The sequence below is a fragment of the Onychostoma macrolepis genome, chromosome 13, assembly GCF_012432095.1.
Source record: "Onychostoma macrolepis isolate SWU-2019 chromosome 13, ASM1243209v1, whole genome shotgun sequence".
NCBI lineage: Eukaryota > Metazoa > Chordata > Actinopteri > Cypriniformes > Cyprinidae > Onychostoma > Onychostoma macrolepis.
In genome coordinates this window covers 8,953,590-8,974,005 of record NC_081167.1, presented here as the reverse complement: position 1 = coordinate 8,974,005, position 20,416 = coordinate 8,953,590, and the positions used below count along the sequence as shown (strand labels likewise).

Genomic DNA, 20,416 nt, shown 5'->3' with positions numbered 1-20,416 from the left:
GGTCAAAAAAACGAAGGCAAGGGGGCAAGGGAACAAAGGTCACGGAAAGAAACACGGAAACTAGGAATACGTTAAAGGCTAACAACCATCCAACACTCAGCCCTGAGTAAATGAAAGAGTGTCACTTAAATAGTGGTCCTGAGAAGAAATGGGAGGAGACCGTAACTGGTTCCTAGGCAGGGGTTTCTGGGAAATGGAGTGGCAAGGGCACTCCAGCTAGAGATTGTGACAATAATAATAAATACACTGGTTTGTAGTGCAAATAGTTTTAAAATTAATGCACCATACAGTGCAGTTTTATATACAATAACGTGAAGTCTCGCACATTCACAGAAAAGTTTGTGTTGCAAAATAAGTTGGGTATATCTGTTATTTTAATTCTTCAACTCTCATTACTGACTGACTAATGCATGAAAGGACCCAAAACAAGAAAGGTGTAACTCACATGTATCTCTGCCCCACTTTACGGTCACAGAACAACATCTCCACGTACCTACAGAACATCCTGCGCTACGATGAGGAGCATGGACATAATGGAGACTCAATGGATGAAGAAACTTTCATCAGAGTGCACTAGATGTCACTCAGGTAGCTCTTAGAGAGAGAGAATGTGAATCTAGACTTAGGCTATTTTTATTCAAAATCCAATGGCCAACTTGTTTGTTAGTAATTGTTGGTGCTTTCTGTGCAGTGTGAATTGGCCTTTAGGCGTAGCCCAACCTCCAGCTCCACAGATGCTAGAGATGCTAGAGATCATTCGTTAGAGATGATGAAGCAGCAGCGCCGCTGGTCGAGTGAGCCCTCACTCCCAGTGGGCAGGGTAAGCCTCTGGATTGATAGGCTGTCATGAATGTATCCACAGTCCAGTGGGAGATCCTCTGTTTGGAGACAGCATTCGCTTCTGCTCTCCTCCAAAGCAGACAAAGTGCTATTCAGACAGTCTGATGAATGTGCAGGGCTTGCACTGGGCACAACAAAGACAGGTCAGGGTCCCCCTCCTGTGGGAGGATAGCTAGCAAGGTTACCATCTCTAAAAGGAGTGGTGGGAACCTTGGGCACATATCCCAGCCCAAATTCTAGGCACAATTCGCTAACGGAGAGGGCTTGAACATCTTCACCCTCTTGATAGAAGTTCGTGCAGTCAGGAAGGCCATCTTTATAGAGAGGGCACTAAGTTAAACTGACTGAAGGGGCTTAAATGGATCTCTCTGTAGAGCCTGAGGAACCACAGAGCGATAGGGAATGAGGCGCAGTCTCAGAGGATTCAACCTCTGGGTGCCTCTTAGGAATCTGATAACCAGATCATGATAAGGAAGGAAAACATTCTTTGGGGCACACAGTGCCTTATACGCTAGATCTGTCAAACAAGCGACCAACAGATGAGACACCAAGCAGGACATGAGCCATCCACGAGAGCTGCTTCAGCGTGAGCACGGCCCAAACACTAAACTCAGCAATTGTGCCGGACGTTAGGAGAGAGATAGAAACCATATCCAGAAGGGCATGGATGGTAAGGCATGACGTAAACACACACAGTTCCACCCGTGAAGCTCTTTTTGAGAGTTCGCTCTTTTAGGAGGAAATTTTCTCTTAAAAAGATCGCTGTTGAAGCACCCAGAAGTACTCTCACAACACTTATCTGTGCCATAGATTCAATGACGAGGAGATTCGAGAGGTGAATGAAATGCTGCTCTCAGAGAGATGCAGCAGTTTCATTAGCCTTTTCTCAATGTTGTCTGAGGTGTCTGGGCTCCCAAGAGCCAACCCTAGCGTCGGAACTTTGTTTATTCATTTATACTTCATATTCATATAGTTTCCCTCTGTAAAACCTTTCACTGCCCACCACCGTATTTTCACACAAAACAAAACCTATGCAGTATGCTACGTGTGTGTGAGACTGTAACTAACTTTACAGCATTTACCTTGATGTTTTTTTTTTCAAATCGTGGTAATCAAATGTGGTTTTAATGATAATTAAAATATTAAATGGTAACACTGTCTGTAATTTTGTCGTGGTTTGGTCAAACTGCAACTGTTTCTATTTGTAACCCTCAAACTGGAATGAGTTCGACGACCCCTCACAAATCTTTAGCGACCCCTAGTGGCGGTCACAACCCCTGGGTTGGGAACAACTGGGCTAAAATAGCTTTTCTAGGTCACTGTTATGACTACAGTCAGTATCCTGTAAGTGTATTATTTTTTTTTAAAAATTGTGCTAATAGGTAAGTAGCTAATATTAATTACTTTGGGTTGAAAACTTTTTTTTTTTTTTTTTTTTTTGAGTGAACTTTTTAGTGCTCTTTAAATTGATCTGAATGAAAGAAATATATACCCACAGTTACAGTTAACCTTTAATGCCTTTTTTTCTGATGTTTTTTCATAAAATCAGTGTTATTATTTTAACTATAGACGTTGTGCTACACAAATCAGTCCAAATACAAACAACAGTGACACTGACTCAAGTATATGCATGCTACAGAAACTGGAAGATAATGCTTCATCGATAGTATGGATGATCATAAAAAGCTTAGCACAGGTATGTTTTGATTTCTTTAACATCTGTGTTTATGACAATCTGTTCAGAAGACAAGACCACTGTTGTGCACGTGAAATTAAGAATTGTGAAATCCATCTCTCCAGGCTATACAAACAAGGATACTGAAACCATTCCTAACACATTTAATATCAAACTTACAGTCCTGTTTCTCTTTAAATGTTCATTTGTAGGCCAATTTAGAAAGTTATTTCAAGAAAAGGAATGGGATTGGGATTGTCTCTAACAATCTCTTTGTTGTGAAAATAGTTTATGACGAGCCTGTCCTCCAACAAAAAACGACCCTATAGGTCGTTTGTGCAAGCCCTTATTACGACCTATATTTACGTTTTAAAGTTAAGCGCCCTCTAGTATGGAAGGCCGACGGGGCCAAAAGTCTTCAAACGGAACGCGTGAAATTTAACCGTGTCTACACGCACAATTTGTCCGCTTTAACGCGGCAAATTTAAACGCGTTTCTTTTGTACGTATAGACACGCACATTTTGGCCGTGTTAAGACGGCGATTTTTGCCGCGTTTATTTGGTGCGTGTAAAGACGCACAGTTTGAACGCATTAAGACGACATATTTGAACATGTTTCTCAACGCGCACATTCTGGCCGTGTTAAGGTGGCAATTTTGAACTTTAAAGCATTACAATCTATATTACCCTCATATTAATGCTTGCTTTAGTTTATGGTGTCATTAAGTAGGCCGAATAAATGTAATGAGATGTAAAGTGTTTTGTTGTTTATTTTATTTTTATAGGATACTCTCCCAGGTCCCTGTACCTTCTGATCATTTTAACAGGAATTAAGCTAGATTTGTCTCTTTTTGTCATGGGTTAATAATTGGAATATGCTTTAATATTAATTGTTTTATCCTTAAACATGTTTTGAATGTGTGAGCGGCTCTGAAACACCTTGTATGCATGTACATCCATTCAGTTCATAATTCCAAAGTATAGCCTATAATTGGGACTCAAGACATTGCAGTAGACTAATTATTACTGTGAAAACTTAAGTAGGCCTAAAGTTTTATTAAAAATTATTAAGAAAAATAAATATTAGTTATTTTTACGTGGGGTTTGGGTTTTCCCATGAAACACAAGCTGTTATTATGTAGCCTAAGTCTTTTTTTTTTTACATAATAACAGTTAAAAGTGTTATATTTCATCTAAATCTTTAAATATAAAGCATTGTTTACTTTATCTATTACACAGTAAAAGAGTGCTGCTGCGCTCATAGTCTAATTACAACGTTTACTGTTAAATCCTGTTAGGTGCATAACAAGATTTATAGATCTGGGCCTGTACGAATTAAATTACGAAGAACCACTGATTGGAGATGATTTTACTTTTACTTTGCCTCATAAGCCTTCTGCATGCTATATTTTTCAGCAGCTTTGAAAAGCGGTGGGGGGAAAGAATCGATTTTGGTGGGGGCATGTCTCACCCACCCGCAAATTACGCCTATGGTTATTATTATTAATGTTATTATTAATTATAAAACTTTGCTTATGTTTTTACTGCAACAATTCCCCACATTGTCTTTTGAAGAACGCCTATTACTGCATTTTGAAGTCGCGCATGGATTCTGTTTTCCACGCTTACATACAGTGATGGACCCGCAAGGGTAAACTGCACATCTGCATTTGGGTTTTATTCTCTGTAGTCCGATCAGGGAAACACAGCCCGTGTGAAATGGTTCTGTGAGTGGGCTGTGGGTTTGTTGTCTCTGCAGTATTAAAGCAGGCAAATCTGTCGAGCAAAAGGAATTTAAGTGGATATAATAAATATTTGCTAAAACTCATGTGGTCCTGTGTTGAAAATCTATGACGTTTCTTAAAAACTATGAACAGGATTGCCGCTAGCAACTGAGGCTATGGCTAAAGTTAAGCAAAACAAGCAACATGCACTGATGTAGTATGACAAATCATGACATAAGACTGACATCACACACAACGTAGCAATGCATTATCCTCACGAACAAATATTACGTGTGACGTTTACATACGTATACGGCAGTGTACCATTACGACATTCTTCACGAACAAACTTGACGTCTGACGTTTGTAAATGTTGGGGTATACGTATACAAACGTCAGACGTAATATTTGTTCGTGAAGAATGTCGTAATGGTACACTGCCGTATACGTATGTAAACGTCACACGTAATATTTGTTCGTGAGGATAATGCATTGCTACGTTGTGTCTGTGATGTCAATCTTATGTCATGATTTTTTTTTCTCTCTTTAGTTTAACGGTCTTTCGCGGGTAGAAAAACCAACAGATTATGGCTCTTTTAAAAATGTTTTAGCACACTGCCAAAGGACCTTTTCTGACTGCGTGCAGCTGGCTTCTTCTAACCAAACTGATGAAGATTTGAATGTTGTGAATGTGATAATAAGTATGTCCAAAATATGCTGCGTTTAGCCTATATGAACGATGGCTGACTTGATGCAACTTGAAATCAGATGATATGGAAAAAATTTCCTCTTACAATAGCGATCAGTGGATGTTGAATGGATGGCTAATAAAACGTATGTATGTATATTCCATTATCTGTAAGTGAAAATTTAGGCCTATTTATAGTCCTAATTTATAGTCCTATATGCACTTTCGTTTGTCTGAATCACATGCACATTTAAGAAATGATTGCTTATAAATGATGCCCCAGGTGTCTCTTAGAAACATTATTTCCTACAGTAAAGAAGAAAATATGGTCAATGTATTTAGTGTATTGATGTTAATTTTTCGAACTGAGTAGGCCTACACATCAAAAAATAAACTATCATTTGTTATAAATAAATATAAAACTTTCGTTCTATATTAGTACTAAAATTATAATTATACATACATAAAAAAAATATCTAAATATTAACACATATAATTATAAAAAATGCAATAATACAATTCTGCTTAGGGCACCCATTTGGCCAGCAGCGGCCCTGCTAGATTGATCAAACTTGTCATATCCTCCGTGATCGACTGCAATGACAGAACATACAAAAAACGGGAGTTTAATCGTAATAAATATAATGCAAGAATAAGCTAAATAATATCAAAAATAAATGTAAATCAGTCCGATTATTCCTCTGGGAGCAATGTGTATTTTGAATCGTTTTAAAGCTTGTTGTTTTGTAGAACATTACAGTTATATATGATATGAGAACAGTAAGCCCTGTAGAAGGAGAGTAGCCTATAGCCTACGTGTTATTTAAGAAAAGTATAATTATATTTTCAGAATGACATATTTTTTTCTCAAACATAGTCAGTGGGGTAAAATGCCCCCAGGGAGCAATGGGAAATTACTGTAGTTATTCTGTTTTGTACATCAAATCCTGTTTTTCCATCAAATGCATTCTAACTAGTTGGTTGAATAAAAATATTTGGATTTTATATTTAAAAATTACCTCAAGCTAGCATCAGGTAGCTAGTTAGCAAGCAGTTAGCATCAGCTAACAAAATGTTTCAGATAGGCTATTATAATTTTGCAGTAAATATTTAAAGCAAATTGCTTTGTCAGACTGGGGGACATTTTACCTTTAACCTGCATTTAATCTAATAACATGACAACTCTGAAAAATGTCCATACTTTTAACTGTTATTATGTAAAAAAAAACAAAAAAAAAACTAATAGCAGTTTGTGTTTCATGGGAAAACCCAAACTAATAACTAATATTTATTTTTCTTAATAATTTATAATAAAACTTTAGGCCTACTTAAGTTTTCACAGTAATAATTAGTCTACTGCAATGTCTTGAGTCCCAATTATAGGCTATACTTTGGAATTATGAACTGAAGGGATGTACATGCATACAAGGTGTTTCAGAGCCGCTCACACATTCAAAACATGTTTAAGGATAAAACAATTAATATTAAAGCATATTCCAATTATTAACCCATGACAAAAAGAGACAAATCTAGCTTAATTCCTGTTAAAATGATCAGAAGGTACAGGGACCTGGGAGAGTATCCTATAAGAATAAAATAAACAACAAAACACTTTACATCTCATTACATTTATTCGGCCTACTTAATGACACCATAAACTAAAGCAAGCATTAATATGAGGGTAATATAGATTGTAATGCCTTAAGTTCAAAATTGCCACCTTAACACGGCCAGAATGTGCGCATTGAGAAACACGTTCAAATATGTCGTCTTAACACGGCCAAAATGTGCGTGTCTATACGTACAAAAGAAACGCGTTTAAATTTGCCGCGTTAACGCGGACAAATTGTGCGTGTAGACACGGTTAAATTTCACGCGTTCCGTTTGAAGACTTTTGGCCCCGTCGGCCTTCCATACTCTAGCGCGCGTAAAAATAATGACAGTCTCGTGTTGCGTCTGTCGTCATGAAATGACGTATGACTGTCATTACCAATCAAAATGCGTGTTTATTTAAATGCAATATGTGGACTTTTTACACCGATCTCACAGTATTCGTACATATTTTACTAGGTGGCTAATTCGTACGAATGACCACACCTAACCCTACCCCTAAACCTACCCCTTACAGGAATCATGCAAAATCATTATTTTTAGTGCACATTTTATGAGCGCGTGCGTTCTCTGGGATCGAACCGATGATCGCATGATCACGCAATTACATATCGTCATATAACACAATGCTCTACCAACCGAGCTACACGAAACCAATTGTAGTATAGGCTCTGATGGGTCGTATTTCAGGGATTTGGACAAACGACCTATACGGGCGTATTGGTTGGAGGACAGGTTGTTTATGACAGTGTTTCCAAAGTGTACCTGGAATGAAAAATTAAGAAAACGTTCAGAAAGCTAGAGAAGTGTTGGGGAAATGCTGAGGAAAAGATAAAAGAGGATGTTCAATATTTTCATGAAACATTCTCTGATCTGGTGAAAAAAAAAATTTTTTTTAATTTCCTGATATAGTTGACCCTTGGAAATAAGGATCAAACATTATTCAGCATAATTGTTCCATGCACAGTACAGAATGGGTTGTGTGTTATCTAATAGTATAAGGCTCATATTGGTCCACAGCTACTCTTACATCTCTTGTCCCTCTCAATGATATGGTGGTTATGGCAAGTCATCTTAATCCTTGACTTTTGACTTAAAGGGATAGTTCACCTAAAAATTAAAATTCTGTCATCATTTACTCACCTCAAGTAGTTCCAAACCTGTATGAATTTCTTTGTTCTAGCCGAACACAAAGGCTAACCAGGCTGTTTTGGGGCGCCATTGACTTCCATAGTAGGAAAAAAAATATACCATGGAAGTCAATGGTGCCCCAGAACTGCTCTGTTTCCCACATTCTTCAAAAAATCTTCCTTTGTGTTCAGCAGAACAAACACATTCATACAGGTTTGGAACTACTTGAGGGTGAGTAAATGATGACAGAATTTTCATTTTTGGGTGAACTATCCCTTTAAGAGAACAGTGTGTTTTTACATTCATTAGTCAAATAAAAATCTCATGGTTTTAGTAAAGTGGTTTTAGCCTGTAGAATGGTCATCTGTCATCCTCTGAAGAGACTATTTTGTTGTAAGGTCAGTTAGTTGCTTGAGGTCAGCTAGTAAACGTAAGCTATGGAGAATGTTCTCCAAACATCACGCTATTTATGTCTGTAAGCATTCATATCTGATGTTTATTTAATTTTGTCTACACCAATTTTTTTGCGATCTTATCAAAGTGAAAATACAGGTGGAATTAGAAACAATTACCCCTGTAAAGCCTGACATTTGAAAAAATAGTCTGATTTAAAAAAAAAAATGGAACAGTTTATTGAAACGTTATATGCCCACCAACATAAAATGCATACTGTATAAATATCAGTTGTCACTCTGTATCTTCCAATAATATGTCTATATAATGCATTGTAATACAGTGATTGTTGAGAAATAAACAAGTAAACATTTCTCAAAAGCCTGATGTGTAATATTTGATATGCATTTTAACGTCCATCTTAAATATTGCAAACAATATAAAAGTTATTCCTACATTTACTTTATAAAAATCAGACAGAAGGCATGTAGTAGACTGTGTGCAACAGGTTTTTATATAAAGTTTTGATATTCATTTAGAAGCCTTCAATATTTGTGTATGAAAATATGATATAGTAGGCTTCAGGGTTTAAGCAGCATTAAAGCACTTCGCAGTAATCTATTGGTTTGTCAGCATGCCATTACTTGGGAATAAATGGATTCTGTCCTACCACAGTACTGCCACTTGATCTACTATGTTTGTGTGTCAGTTTAATATAAGCACAAGCAACTGGCACTTCTAAGGGCTGTTTTTCACTTTCATTTTCCCTTTCCCTGTTATAAGATGTAAATTCTTGCCACTGTACATGGCCTTTTGTACAATATGACGATATTAGTTTGTAACACAGTGAATTTGAATGCCACACTCAACGGCTTTCGCTTTCATTTTCTCTTACATTGTGTCAAAACTTTCACATACCCTTTAAGCTCCAAGGCCATGGAATGGGTGAGGTGTGAGGAAAGTACCAAGCAACCAATATAAGCTGCAAAGACATTGGCTGGATATTCTTCCATAAGGGGGATCTCCCACAAATGTACCTGCTTTGAAAAAGGCACGGCACTCACCATTTACTCTGATGTATTCTGTGGGACAAGCAAGCTTTTTGTGTAAGTCAAGTATGAAGTTTAAGGAAAAGAAAATGCCAAGCATGTTCAGGCGAAAAACAAAGAAAGGGAATGAAGAGAAACCTTTAATGAAAAATATAGAGCAGACAGACGGTAAGACACTCTCTTGTTATTTTTCTATAATAGACATTTATGAAAGTAAGCATCTTTGTATTTGTCAAAAAGCCAAGAAATCTTACCATTGGTAACAATGCAAGCATATCGTTTAAAGTTTTGCAGCAGTTTGTTTGGTGTCATGGTTTGATGAATCACATCTGGGTTTAGTGGTTAACTGTTGAGTCATGTACTCATTTTTGTGGTGGTCTATTAATTTTGGGCTAACTTTTCGGTTAGTTCAGTTTGTAAAACTTCTCAAAACACTATATTGAATGAATGAATAATTGATGATTTGTAAAATAATGTTCAAGATGTGTGCATTCACATCTATGAAAGTGTAAGGAAGATGTTACTTTCTATTTGATTGTTACACCACATGACATTTAAGTCAAGTCAAGTTGAGCTTTATTGTCATTCCGCTACATGTGGGAACATACAATGAAACGAAATGTCGTGCCTCACAGGACCACAGTGCTACATAAATACAGGCATACAACAATGGAATAAAACAGTATAAACGTATACACAACTATCCTACTGATAAATTTTGAATTTACACTGCACACTTTAATTTGTCAGTGAACCTTTCACCAGGGGAACAGGTATCTGAATGCAGTTCACAGCAGTCTGGAGTTCCTGATCTCATTGCTCCAGATGTTAAAGCATGTAACAAAAGAGTGCTTCATACTCTCAGAAAGATTCTGAGTGATCAATCAACCCCTGAGGACTTTGACGCTGCAGTTGAGGTGTTGAAAACATTGAGCAACCTGAATAACAACTACTCTCAAGATTGGCTTTGTGAGTACCTTCTGGAAATAGATCAGTTTGTGGAGAGACACTTTCCCACGCTGCCAGCAGAGGGACCACGAGGATCTCAGTTGGAGCAGATACAGGACTTTCTAAAGAGTGCACAGAGCATGATATATGATGGGGTGCTTCGATTAACACCTGCACTGAAAGATGCTGGTCTGCTAGATCATCTGAAGGACAGTTACAGCCGTCACATCTTTACCAACCTGGACCTGCTCCTAAACAGAGATCTGTCTGTAAAAGAGATCTTCTGCCTTCTACTGTGGGGAAAAGATTTGTTCTTCAGGTATAAAAATGATTGTTGTTTACTTTTCTGTAAATGTACTTGTAATAAACAAATGAAGCATGAACTATTGACGAATTAATTTATGTTACAGTTCAGACTCACAGCATTTCTTCAGAGTGTACGACCCTCTGCTGTTGACCGGATGGTTTCAGAGAGCAACGGAGAAACTGCTGCCAAAACTGCAGGTCATGATATGCTCCATCTGTATTTGTTAAAAGTATCAGTGTATTAGGCTAAAAAGGGCACCCAAAATAGCGAAACATTTAGGAATGACATAAATCTCTATCCCACTTTAACTGTCACAGGATGACATCTCCAAGACTCTACAGAACATCCTGAACTATGATGAAGAACTCGGACATAATGGAGACTCAATGGATGAAGAAACTGTCATCAGAGTTCATTTAGATGTCACTCAGGTAAAGAAAACTATGTGCAAAGCTCATTTTTTCTTGGTATGAAAAATAGGATTTGTAATGGTTTTTAAATATGATGTATTGCACACTTATTTTATGTAGTTTTGTCTTTACAGTGTCTGAATGCTGTTATTCAGGGTTCTAAGCAATTTAGTCACACGCTGATGTATACGACACAAACACTCTGCCTTAAAGAGCTTCATCAGTTTGTTCAGGAGTAAGTGTCTAAAAGTGTCTCCACATTATCTATCTATTCATTGTTACGTAATTTATTTATTCTTTTCTTTTAAAAAAATATATGAACATTAAGATTAACTTTTAACTAATTTTCTATATATTTTTTCTAGGTATGTGTATGTAGAGAAAGAACGCCTGGAAAAACAGCAACACCTGAAGAAAAATTCTGTGCATCTGTTTCGGCTCATCAGCACCTGTAGACAACTCAGGTGACTTCTATTTTTAATGATTAATATAATTATACATTTATAAACTTGTCAGTGTATAATTAACTGGCATTTCCCTGTGCATAATGTTCTGATTAATCCTGCATTACGTTCATTTTGTCATAAAAACAGCTTTATGCATTCATTTATTTTGCTGTAGATTTTTTGCTCCTGAACTCAATCCGGACATGAACAACGGTGACGACCTCTCAAACATCACTCACATGTTAAAGGAGATGGAGGATCACGTTCTGTCTATTGTACAGGAGATGATGAAACACGTAGCACAGGTAACATCATTTCATCATAACCAGTTTATGTACAGAAGGAAAGTTGAGGGATTTCCCAAATTCCAAAAAGGGAATGTCTCAGTCATCAACAGAGGTTAATATTTGTTAGCTTACATACCTGCCTATTAGGTTTTTCAACAATGAATGAAGTGGTAACCCTTTGTAATAAGGTTCAGTTTGTTTATGTAGTAAATACATTAGGTATTATGAACTAACAATGAACAATACTTTTTTAAACCTAGAGTGATAATTATGGGAGAATTGTTGTTTATTGTTCGTTATAAAGTAACTATGACATAACAAAACGACACATTGTGTTTACGCACTCTAGAGGGCAGGGTTTCACAGTTGTGTCCATTTATTTTTGCAATAGACCAAAAACCTGAAATTAACTGTGGTTCCTTTGTAAATGTTAATTTCTAGGCCTTTTTAAGACATTATTTCAAAAAAGGAGGTGAGCAAATTCAAGGGCTGACAGAGGCAATCAAAAAGCAGTGTGCATCTCTGCCTCAGACTGATGAGGGGAAAGAGATTCAGGAGGTTGGTTCTGTGCTCGAATTCCCAGTTAAAATCAGTTCTTCAAGAACAGAATTGTAGCTTTTCTTAACATTTTACACTTATTCTCTGCTCCTCTGCCCCACTTTTCTTTCTGACAGATCTTTGTGAATGTATCCTATGACTGTGTTTCACACGTGTATCTGGATTGCCTGATGAAGAGCAAGTTCAGACGGCTAGAGAGGAGATGGGGAAATGTTGAAGGAAGGATACGCAAAGACGTTCTCAGTTTCACTGAACTGGTAAAAAAAAAACAATTCTGGAACATTTAATAAAATTATACTCATAAAAACAAAGGTTACGAAAGGGGATTTTCATACCGATGCCAGAAGAACCAGTTTTGGCTCCTCAAAGAACTGTTTTGTGAACATTTTTAAAAGAACCATTTTTTTGTGTGAAGAACTTTTTAATAATCTAAACAATCTTTTTCCACTTTAAAGAACCTTGAAAGGTTCCATGGATGTTAAAGGTTCGTCATAGAACCATACATTCCAATAAAGATTTATCTTTAAAAGTGTACATTTGAGGGCTATTTTCCTGATGCATTTTGGCCTTTAAAAGTTCTTATCTTAAAATTTGATTATACTAAATTTACATACATACAAACACACACACACACACACACACACACACATATATATACCTTCAAGTATGTTCCTTCATGGTTTCCATTTACAACTGTTACATGAATAAAAACAACACGGGTAGAGGGAACTGATTTCTACCATTGCTTATTAAAGTAAATTAAACTAAATTATCCATACAGTGTCTTTAAGATACTGAATTAAAAATAACTTCCCAAGAGTACGACTCAATGTATCCAATGTATCTGATTTACAGAATGGCACTGATGACCAGAAGAACCATCTCCTTCGAAAACTCAGTGAAGTTTTGCTTTGCAGCGATGTAGAAGCACTGAAGATTACCTGTTGTGATTTGTTCAAAAATTTCCCTCAGGACAGGTAAACTTGGCAAATAACACTTAAAATAGTAAATACTTTGTACACATAATTACGGGCCTGGAAATACTTGTTATAGTAGTATTTATGAGAGTATTCATGTTTATAAGAGTGATTTTGTTTTCATCAGTGAAGTCTTCCTCTGAATGTTTTGCAGTGAGCGGTATGTACCTGGTCTGCTGCGCTGGAAGGGGATGCTATCAGAGCGACAGATGAGGGAAGTACTGGATCTGAGCCGGGAGTTCGGCCTCGAACTAAAGCCTAGACGCGGCACCTGTCAGCCTCTGAAGGGACTTTGCTGTTGTCTTTGATATGAATAACACCATCAGCCAGAATTGTGAAAATCTTTGTTTACAAGTTCAATTCAATGGCATGACTGTTTTGTAACATTCGTTATGAATGTTAGTAGCTTTATATATGTATATTTATATTTTTATCAGATACAGTATTTGTTTGTATCTAATTTTGATTTTACTTGAAAATCTGGACCACTGGAGAAACATTAATTACCTTTTTGGTATGTCATTTCTATGATAGTATTAATTTCAGAGTTATTCATTATGACTGTTTCCGTTTACATTGTTACAAAATTGGGTAACACTTTAAGGTGTCCTTATTACATGTTACATGTACTTACTATTATAATAACAATAATGTATGCATAATTACATGCAAGTTACCCTAAAACCAAACCCTAATCCTAACCCTAGTTTTTTAATATTAATAGTTAATTAATATTACTCACTACTTAAATGTATAATTACCCTGTAACAAGGACACCTTAAAATAAAGTGTATCCCAAAATTGTAACAACATGTCCAGTTACGAACTTAAATTATTGTTGTATTATTAATATTTATATTGGTTGTAATTGTTTTTATTCTTATTTAATAGAACCCAGTGTTTCTTTTATGTATGATTATTTGGTAACTCTTTAGAATAGGGAACACTTATTAACTATCAACTACGACTTTTCCCTCAATAAATTCCTAATTTGCCGCTTATTAATAGTTAGTAAGGTAGTTGTTAAGTTTAGGTATTGGGTAGGATTAGGGATGTAGAATAAGGTCATGTAGAATAAGGCGTTATTATGTGCTTAATTAGTACTAATAAATGGCTAATATTCTATGAATATGCATGCTAATTAGCAACTTGTTAAGATACCTTAAAATAAAGTGTTACCGATTATTTTATCATACAAGAGTCAGTGGTACGGTAAAACAAGTAACTTTAAATTTATAACAAGTGTTTTTTTTATTTTTTATTTTTTAACAGCATTACAATTGAAATACATTTGCATTGTGCATCTGTATGGCTGATTGACAGTTATTTTCCAAGGATAGGAAGCAGGAGGTAAAAACATGAACACTACAACTACATCCTGTGTTCCTGTAGAGGATACAGCTTGTCAGGAAATCGTCCTTTACAGACTCTTTCAGGAACTACACATGTATTGTGACAGCAGGTGTGTTTCCGAAGTGTAACTTGAACCTATCACACCATATCCTGTTTGTAGACATCTGTTACAGGCAGTCCCATAATCCAGTAATCACCACACAAAGCGGCAAAGAAACTGTTAGGATGTGTGTACTAGAATTATTTGATTCTGATAACAAGACACAGTTACCATAAATTCTTTGAGGTTTATTTTTCATAATCCACATTAAACTTGAGAGTAAAAAACAAAAAAAATGGTGATTTGCAATTTTATTCACAAAGAATTTCAGTATGTACAAAATGATTGCAAACTGCCTGAGCAGGAGCAATTCTACAAAAGCAGACAAATATACACAAGCAACGTTATCAAGCAAACTTCATTTGATCCTCACTATGGCAAAGAAGCTCCTGTTAAACTGGAGTGAGTCCTGCGTATCACTGAACTGATTCTGGCTGCATGTGACGCTCTTCAGGATCATCTTGAGGTCTGATGGAGAAAGATTTCCTTTGAGTCTCAGCCAAGCAGAAATATGACGCTCACTGTAACAAAAACACAGATATGAGAAAATTGCAGTGGTCGTTTTTTTGCATAAATAATTGCACAGCAGAAAATACCATACCTGAGATCAGGGTAAAGGTTCATCAGAGTTACCAACTCTAACTTTATACTGTCTGGATCCTGTAGTGTCAGCAAACCCGCTAAATTGGGAAGAATGTCTTTCAACCAATCCAAATTTGATCCCTGTGATAATGAATTAATGAGGATTTGAAAATTAGACAATGCCTTATTATAAAATGTAATCATAAAATTGGTTTCCTCAGACATTATTTGTGTATTCTTTGCATATTAAAGTGGGGTAAAAGACAGTATTTGAACAAAACAGTGACCTTTAAGTAGGACATGTGTACTTACAGCTGCAGTGAAGTATGTTTGTATGCATTCACTGTTCATGCAGAGTGATGATGCTGCCATCTGTTGCTGTGCTTTATTTGAAAGTTTGATCTTTTGCTTCATCATTTTCCGTACATATTCAGCTAGAAACTCCTTATGCATCCCACCCAGTAGCTCCTATTCATTAAATCAATCAATCAATCAATCTGAAATGGACTAATTCATTTCTCAACAAATGAATCTATTTGTTTGACATATGTTTATACCTGGCAACACATTTTGTCCCAGTTGTTGAATTTCTGAATATGTATGTCCAGCTTTGCCAGCAGCTCTTCACATACACTTTCACTGTCCTTGAGCCACTCGCTGGAACCCACCTTCCTGTACAAGTCCTGCAGGAACACATACATTGACACATAGTTATTTTAATGAATGAACTCATGCAGGATCCAGTCATGATCTGGATCTGCTCAAGCAACCGTTTATTTGATTCTCTCATATGAACTAGACAAGCAGTTCATAAAAGGTTATAGTTTGGCTTTTTATATACAATGGAAGAATCAGGACGTGGCAGCCAACTCCTCACATGAGTGTGTTTACTGCCAAGACAAACCTCAATGAGGGTTTCTGAAAACAATGAAAATCTATTGTGCTGGTTTAAAGTAGGGTCTGGTTTATTTATAGCCATAATTAAATGCTTTGATAAAGCTAGTGGTAAACTTCTGTTAACTATTTGAATTTGTATATATGTATAAAATATATAAATATTAAAATAAATACACATAATTGGGGCAAGTGGTGTGAAAATAGGATTTCTTGAAAGTTCAGTAGATACTTATAAAGTATATACATATTTGAATATTTACTACCATTAAAAAAGAATTAAAAAAGTTCAGAATTTAAAAAAAATATATATTATTTTAAATTAAATTAAATTAAATTAATCAAAAGCGAAAGTAAAGACATCTATAATTTTTTCCCAATATTTCTATTTCAAATAAATGCTGTTCTGAACTCCCTATTCATAAAATAATATTTTTAATGGAATTGTATATGCATATACATTAAAATACTAATAATCATATATATATATATATATATATATATATATATATATATATATATATATATACATATGCATACATGCATACTAACACTATGTATTACTGAATAGAAACAATTAAAAAGATGTACAGTACATGAAGCACATTTTAGGTCAAATAACACCCAATGGCTGAAGTTGAACATCAACATTCACAACACTCTTGAAATTCATATTCTAAGGCCCGGTTTCACAGACAGGGCTTAGACTAAACCAGGATTAGGCCATAGTTCAATTAGGACATTTAAGTCATTTTTATAAACATGCTTAGGGAAAAAAAACATTACTGGTGTGCATCTTGAGACAAAACAAAGACACTGATATATTTAAAGATCAGTCAGTGCAAGTTTCTTTCAGTTGAAACAGCTCAGGTTTACATTTTAGTCTAGGATTAGGCTTAAGCCTTGTCTGTGAAACTGGGGGTAAAAGTTTGACAGAACATTGGCAATAAATAAATTTGTTTGTTTTTTTGTTTTTTCATTACATAGTAGTGAAAGTAACAAAATGTTGCTTTTACCTTAAGTTCCCTATGCATATTAGAAGTAAAGTAACAATGGCTGCTTTCTGTCATGGTAGCCAATAATGAGAGACAATCAGTTTTGATATCTTCAAGAAACAGATGTTCATTCTTTGTAATATAGTCCCTGTGTGGAGAAAAAAAACAAAAAAAAAACAATTTCAACACAAATTCAGAAAGGTTTGATTTGATGTTTTAGCTGAATAAAAGGGACACGCACCTGCACTGTATGAGGCATGAGACGTTGACCATGAAAACGGCCTCAGTGTTGGTCTGCCTGCTCCTCATGACCTTGTCATGAAATGTTTTGTAACTGTGGGATGGAATTGAATTAATTATAATCATCTGTGTAAAATATTTAGAAGTACAGACTTAAAGCAATAATGATCAAAAAGGATGGGACATTTTGGGACATGAATATAAAATGAATCAGTTAAATAGCTTAGAGTTACTCACTCTGTCAGAAAATGTCTCATCTGGCATGTGATCCTCTGTGCTTTTGCCTCATTGCCTAGCACCATCTGAGCACACACTACATGCTTATGAAAGCACTAAGAAAAATGAGGGGAAAAATAAACGTTTTCCTCCAGAAATCCATTATTTGATTAAGGTAAAGAATGGATTACTTTTCCCCTTTTTAATTACCTCGATGATATCAATGGCCTGATCACAGCAGTACACCTGGTCTCTCAGTTGTGGAAGTTCTCTCTCCTTCCAGGCTGTTGCTTCTCTGTCCAGAACTTTGTGAAGGCATGTGCTCAACTCCGTCTAGTGAACAATAATGTGAGAAAATTAAAACTTGAGCTTTTTGCTGGAAGCACATGGCTTCATTCAGTGTTCAGGTTTCTGTTGTGCATATGTATGCATGTTTCAATTAAAAATACGCTATTTGCATATATAAGCATAACATTAGAGAAAACTGTAAAACAAATGTCTTAATGCTATTAATTATCTATTATTGAAAACTCACTTTACCCTGTTTACCTATGGTCCCTTGGCTTAAAGTGACATAGAAAACAAAGCTGTTATAAGATATCATAAAGCATCAAACCTCCTTTGCGATCAAAAACTGCTCTTCCAGTGGTGCAATCATGTCTTCAGGAAGCAGCGGATCAAGCTTTGTGTGATCGATCACATCTTTTATCTTTTCACTGTTTAGAATACTGTAAACAAAGAAAGACAAAATATTACTCTGAAAAACTGTATCACAACCCAGAGGAAAGAAAAATCAGCCTTTGAAGCAATAGTTTTCAAATCAAAACCCAAAAATGCCAATGCTGTCATCATTTACACGCCCTCGTGTCATTCAACATCTGTTTTATTGACTGACTTTCTTCTGTGCAACACAAAAGAAGATATCTTGAAGAATGTTCAACTGTTTTTGTGCATACAATGAAAGAGTCCAAAACAAACTATGCCACACTCACTTTCATCATATGGACGGGAAAAAAAATACAGATTTGGAATGACATAATGGTGTATAAATGATGACAGAATATTAATGTTTTGGGTGAACTATCCTTTTTAAATGTTTTAATATCCAATTTATGAACCAAAATATCAATAATTATCTCATTTGTTTCCATTCTTATTTTTAACCAAGTAGAGAAATCGAATTAAATCTAATTGCATATTACATACTATGAGATAAAACAGTATAGTGTTATTAGCTTCTCTTACTTGGGGTAAACCTGGTTCACCCACTGCAATAAAAGGACGCAGTCTTTATCGCACAGTGTGTACTCTGCGACTTCTCTCAGTCTTGCACTGAAGGTGTTATGGTACAGTGTGGCATAAAACTGGCACACATTCTCCTCTTCTGGGTAGCAGCTGTTCAACCATGTCACAACTTTCAGCAAGTCTTCTTTCAGTCGTTTCGCTTTGCATATGATCGATTGCTGCAAGGAAGACTGTATCTCAACACTCGAGTCTGACTGGGCTTCGTCCATCCTCCTCTGAACAAGTTGCTCCAGCAGAGCCTCGTGGTTCTGTTTACACCTCCTCGGTCTCCATGGTGGGCGTTCCTCTTCTTGAAACCCTTTCCAGCGCATGTCCTGCTCCTCCTCCTGCAGTATGGCTTGGACTGCTTCTTTCAGTAACTCCTGCTTCTCAAGACTCTGGAGGTCGAGGGAGTTTTCCAGCGTCTGCATCACCGACTCCATCCAGTCCTCGTAGTCTTTTGCTAGTCTAGCCTCTGAGTCTTCCTCTTCCTCCACCAGCATCATTTTGGATCCAATCCCATCCTGCTTCAACTCAAACAGACGGTCTTCTCGGGTGATCAGCTGTTTCCCTGCATCCACAAAGCGGCATGCTTCTAGATTCTGCGTAAAAGTGGGAACCTCTGTAGAGAACAGGAAAAAAGATGCTTTTCTTACTGTGCCCAAGCAAGGTTTGATTTTATCATAAAAAAATAAAAAATAAATAAAAAAACTTTCATATATATATATATATATATATATATATATACAGTGTGATTCAATGTATATCGAAAAAAGTAAGATTTCCATGGAGTTTACATGTAAAGCCAAGTTAGGATATGACTGTAAAAACATCAGTCATTGTCAGTGATTAAATTCAAATAAATTATTAGTAACAATACTGACAGTGACTGATTTTACTTAAACATAAATACATTTATAACAACATTAACATACATTTGAAATATTACACTTAAGATTCTTATTCAACTGGGTTGAAATTTACAGTGAAATTATGTACTGGACAATTTTTTTGTTGTTGTTATTTTGTTTGTTTTTACATTTTTTGTTTCAGTACACACAATTTCAAAATATGACACCCTGAAAAGTATTTCATAGATTAGAGAACACATATTCACTAAGCTTTTCCCTCAATAAACTAAACCTAATATGCTGTTATTAAGTAAAGTAGTTGTAGTTATGTTTAGGAATTGGGTTAAAATCTGGTCATGCATTAATATGTGCTTTATAATTGCTAATAAACAGCCAATATGCTAGTAATATGCACGCTAATAAGCAACTATTTAACAGTGAATATGTTCCATAATCCAAAATGTTACTAGGAGATCTAATAAGCATGAACTCTTCCTACCTGGGATATTGTTAGTTTTGGGATGCCGTTTCAAAAATTTTAGCATTCCGAGCTTTCTTGTCATTTCTTCTGAGGAAGAAAAAAATCAATCGTGTTATCGGATGCGCAAGAAAGAAAACAAAAGCTGATTTTCAATTCGATCTTCTTTCATTCACTTCGAGTTAAACGATTTGAAGAAATAACGGTCTAGTTTTATAGGCTTCAAGAGCACGAGCGTGTATATTGGGCGGAGCATCTGGCAACAGCCCTCTCCATTTTACTGGACTTCACAGAGAGCAAGGCAAGTTTATTTATACAGCAGTAAGACATATAAACAGACAAGAAATAAACATGAAGGTCTTGTTTTTCATTTTGATTA

General features: G+C 35.9%; 2 protein-coding genes across 2 annotated transcripts; one reads left to right on the top strand and one right to left on the bottom strand.

The window, feature by feature from the left end:
* Nucleotides 1-10,571: 10,571 nt before the first annotated feature.
* si:dkey-196h17.9 (uncharacterized) lies at nt 10,572-13,857 on the top strand. The gene is made up of 9 exons (XM_058796497.1): nt 10,572-10,595; nt 10,684-10,797; nt 10,911-11,011; nt 11,142-11,240; nt 11,398-11,527; nt 11,951-12,067; nt 12,184-12,324; nt 12,923-13,044; nt 13,199-13,857. The coding sequence occupies exons 1-9, from the start codon at nt 10,572-10,574 to the stop codon at nt 13,350-13,352; spliced, it is 1,002 nt and encodes a 333-aa protein (XP_058652480.1). The 3' UTR covers nt 13,353-13,857.
* A 329-nt stretch (nt 13,858-14,186) lies between these two features.
* On the bottom strand, nt 14,187-20,271 carry tnfaip2b (tumor necrosis factor, alpha-induced protein 2b). Its single transcript, XM_058796353.1, has 11 exons — nt 20,059-20,271; nt 18,670-19,330; nt 18,041-18,152; nt 17,635-17,757; nt 17,446-17,540; nt 17,210-17,302; nt 16,990-17,116; nt 15,637-15,762; nt 15,392-15,547; nt 15,099-15,220; nt 14,187-15,018 (listed from the first exon to the last, which is right to left on the bottom strand). The coding sequence occupies exons 1-11, from the start codon at nt 20,120-20,122 to the stop codon at nt 14,856-14,858; spliced, it is 1,842 nt and encodes a 613-aa protein (XP_058652336.1). The 5' UTR covers nt 20,123-20,271; the 3' UTR covers nt 14,187-14,855.
* Between the last annotated feature and the right edge of the window lie 145 nt (nt 20,272-20,416).